Consider the following 4,253-nt stretch of genomic DNA (forward strand, 5'->3'; position numbering starts at 1 on the left):
ACTTAATACTTTCATAAAACAGTTTCAAAAATATTCTAGGGCATTGCCAACAAAAAAAAGACATAATTAGATGTCCTGATACAATTTTGTAACATTTCTCTACCTATGTTTTCCCTTTCAGGCTTTTTTCTTCACACCAGTACAGCGACTTCCACCATAAAAAATTTAAACTCTACATCAAATTACATCATTTAACAAAATAAGGAATCATTTGTTATACACACACTGTACAGTACTACTACTTCTTCTTCACTGTACAAAAAGCCTTTGGTTGAAAACTAGTCTTTTTACCCACAAAAAAGGGAAGAAATGATTTAATCATCATCAGATTGACAACAAGCAAAAGTTATATCCAACCAGATGAAATATTTTGTTCACATGATTAAGCTTTATGCAGTGCCATGGACTATTACCAATAACAAGGAAACAGATTTCAGTTTTTGCCTATAGTGGCATTTATTTTACGTAAAATATCTGAGCTCCAAGTACAATGAAGATGTATGCGTAGTTTCTGCGATGCACACCACCAACCTGGCACAATACTCTCTAGACTATAATAGAAGAATACATAACTCAGCACACAAAACCAGTCACAACTAAACACAAATATGTTTTACTTATTTATGGATGTGATGTTTAATTACATTGAGATGAATCAGTACATAAGACATGAGTAGCAAATGTTCACAATTGTTTGCCATTGAGAGGCACACATCATGGTACTTGAGTAGGATTTTGCACCTTCCCAGCTAACAATACGAGCTGTGTGTCACGATGCAGCAAGAAGAAGAGGAAAGGCTGATCCACAAAAAACCGGGTCACCTCTCTCTTCGGCCTCTTAGTCCCTGAAATAAAATTTCATTTATCAGTATAGTACATTAATTTTAAAAATGAAAATGATCAGTTCATTTACATTCATGAAAATAAAATGTAGCTGTGATATAGTTCATCTTTTGTAATGAGCGATCTGCGAGTTGTACATTAAAGGGACTACTAGCCACATATGGGAAGAAGCAACAGTACACGTACTCAATACAACCCTTCTTATGAACAGAAGTTTGCATGATGAATAGAGCAACTATTACACTCGTGCCAGTGTTACTTGTGGTGATAATAGTACTGTCACTTACTGAGTTGCTTTTTTATTAACATCGCCTCTACAGTTGACACTGTTCAACTGTTTGTCTAAACGTTAACAACAGCAAGTGACATTCTTCTTTAGTAAGTATTTGTTCATTTTGTTCCACTGAATTAATTTATGTTTAAATATGGATAGTTAAGAGGTTGATACCTCTTAAGGATAGCACAAATTTAAATGTCTCCTTTAAACATAGGAAGGAAAATGGTGGCAGAATGAAAATAATTTAGGAGTAAAGGAGAATAGCAAAAGCATTGTTATCAATAGGCACACAAAAAAGAATTAAAAGTTTACTAGCTTTTGGAAGAAATCCTTTGAGAAGCTAGAGTACAAATACATGCACCCATAACCTTCCTGGCCTCAATCTCCAATAAAACCCACTTTTCGCACACCCTCTAACCAACTGTTCATCTTTTCTCAGTTCCATCGCCCCCTCCCAACCCTCGCCTCTACATTATCTTCCTCATGTGCCACATCCTACTGTCTCTGGTGCCCATCTATTGCAAGTCTTGCCGGTGTATCTGCCAGTCATCCCTCCTGCATTCCTATCCTGCTTAACTACTGTCTTCCCTCGAACCACTAGCTACCCATCTCCAGCCCCTCCTCCTGCTTCCCACCCCTTTCTCCCTCTACCTGCCCTACATATCACAACCCCTACCCCAGCTCACCTGCTGAACTGCAATTCTGGTATTGTGCATCCTTCCAGCACAATGTATGTGCACAAGGGATTGGGGGGTGGGGTGGCGGGTGGGGTAGAGACAGAAGGAGAGAGCTAGCTCATCATAAGATTTCTTCCCAAATCTAGCAAAGCTGCCATTCTTTTTTGTGCACCTGTTAATGATTCTATGAGTGGTCTCCTTTACTCCTAAATTATAAGTGTTTCCTTAATTATTTTAGTAAGAAATTTATTTCCCTTCATCTGCCACTCTGTTCCAACTGAATCCTAACACACTTTCGTAATGCAGAACTCCCACCTCAAAAATTATTTTGTCTTTCCAAATACAGAGAATGTTCTAACCACTGGGTACCATTTGTTTGAAAAACCATTTACCTAAATCATCAATAACTGCTCAAAGCCTCTTCCCGCACCATTTGAAGAGCTTTATAGCATAACAGTGTAAGTCAGATTTTGATGAAAACAATTACTACGTTATGTAGAGAAAACTTCAGTCTTTTGGATGGCATGGTGATGTATGTCTTTGTATGAACAGTAGCATCACAGATGGCACCGTAAGTTGTACTGTGAAATGGTTCGTATGATACATGTTATGGCACAGTGAAGGAAATCCGACTTGCATCACAATGCCATGAAACAAAATTACGTTCCCCCACCGGGAGGTTTTCCGTTCTTCAACATCATCATCATCATCAGCAGCAGCTTGATTATTTCGCAGGTGTTACTGATGTTCATATGAGATTATATTTATGGTAATATGAATAATGCAGAAATGCTTAGAGAAATCATGAACAAAGAAGGGGAAATTTCGGATTCTGCTTCAGAATAGTAACCATCCGAAAGTAAGTCTAATGAAGAAAAATAGGAACAGCAAACTCGTAGAAGAAAATGACAGAAGATACAACAGATGAAACTCAAAAGGAACTGAGGTCAAGAATATGCCACCAGAAAAGGTAAGACAGTTCCTGTCAAAATATTTTGTAATGATGACTGCCACTGTAGACTACAATTCGCTTAGAAAGTAACCGAAGAAGAAAGGAAAAGACTTTTTGATAGTTTTTGGAGAATGGGATCTTTTGCCTTTCAATATATCTACCTATGTGCTCTAACCAAATCAGAATCTCCTACAGCAAAATGACGATGAATGGGATCTTGACTTTCAAAGGCTTATACTGACAAATACTATTTACATGTTCAGAATTGATCAGTTAAAAGTCTGTGAAAATTATTTTTCTGAGACATCACACATATCTGATGGCAGGGTGAGTCAATTACACAAAAAATAAAAAAAAGGATACGATCCTGATAATGATTTCAGAGGTCATCATAAAGCTCCAGAAGTTACAGTTAAGTCATATTCATCATACATTGCAAGTTTTCCATGTCATCCGTCACATTATTCAATGTCAGAAATTCTTAACAGATGTTACTGGAGTCCTGAATTGAACATCAGAGTTCTGTACATTTGTAAAAAATTGTGATTCTGTGCTTGGTGAAGATGGCTGATGATGGGCAATTACAGATTGGTGTGGAAGGGTTTTCTCTAGTTGCTGTGGCCAAGGCATCATTTCATTTACAACAGATGACATTGAGGTAGGGCAATGTACTGTCTTTTTCTACCTCCTTGGGGACTTGGAAGTTACTGTTAATGCTGTCGAGGTGTTCCAAGAACCTGACAATGAGAACTATTCAGTACACTCTTACATTGTTTATTTTCTGTACAAAAGCCAGTATTATGATCAGATGGGCAGCATTGCAATGGGTGGCCCTTTAGCTCCAGCTGTTGTAAAACTTCTTCATGAAGAATTTTACAGATATTGCTTTAAACACTGCCACCATTAAAGCCTGGCTGTTTTTTTGTAATATTTTAATGACACACTTGTCATTTAGCCGCATGGACGTGAGAAACTTGTCTAGTTCATGGTACATATCAACAGCATTAACAGTAACATCCAGTTCATCATGGAGTAGGAAAAGACGATTCATTGCCTTTCCTCAATGTCCTTGTCTGCTGCAAATGAAATGGATGCCTTGGCCACAGCGCCTATAGAAAAACCTTCCAGCCCAAAGTCCAAAGTGATTCGAAAAAAGTGCAGTGACTTCTACATGTAAGAATGGGCCCACAAAATTACAGACCTACATCCTTTATGCCGGTATGCTACAGTATCCTTTAACATAAGTTCAAATATGATAGATTTCCTTGAGCCTGAAAAGATCATCAGCACAGATTTAGAAAGGATAGCTCGTTGGAAACAGCCTGACCTGCTCTCTTGTAAATCTTGTGAACCACAGACTAAGGGCAAAACCAGGTCCCATATTTCTAGAATTCCAGAATGCTTTGTTCACCATTCCCCACAAATGACTTAACTAAATTGCATGCCTGTAGAGTATCATCTCAGTCATGCAACTGGATGTATGATTTAACACGCGATCTAGTGT

General features: G+C 37.9%; 1 protein-coding gene across 2 annotated transcripts in view; it reads right to left on the reverse strand.

Annotated features, from left to right (window-relative positions):
- Positions 1-431: 431 nt before the first annotated feature.
- The window catches only part of LOC126299187 (intracellular coagulation inhibitor 3-like), a 165,578-nt gene continuing 161,756 nt past the window's right edge, over positions 432-4,253 (reverse strand). For both annotated transcript variants that reach the window (XM_049990963.1, XM_049990964.1), the window contains exon 7: positions 432-845. In XM_049990963.1, coding sequence (XP_049846920.1) covers positions 715-845 — 131 coding nt within the window. In that variant the 3' untranslated portion in view covers positions 432-714. The remainder of the gene's footprint in view (positions 846-4,253) is intronic.

The sequence above is a fragment of the Schistocerca gregaria genome, chromosome X (assembly GCF_023897955.1).
Source record: "Schistocerca gregaria isolate iqSchGreg1 chromosome X, iqSchGreg1.2, whole genome shotgun sequence".
NCBI lineage: Eukaryota > Metazoa > Arthropoda > Insecta > Orthoptera > Acrididae > Schistocerca > Schistocerca gregaria.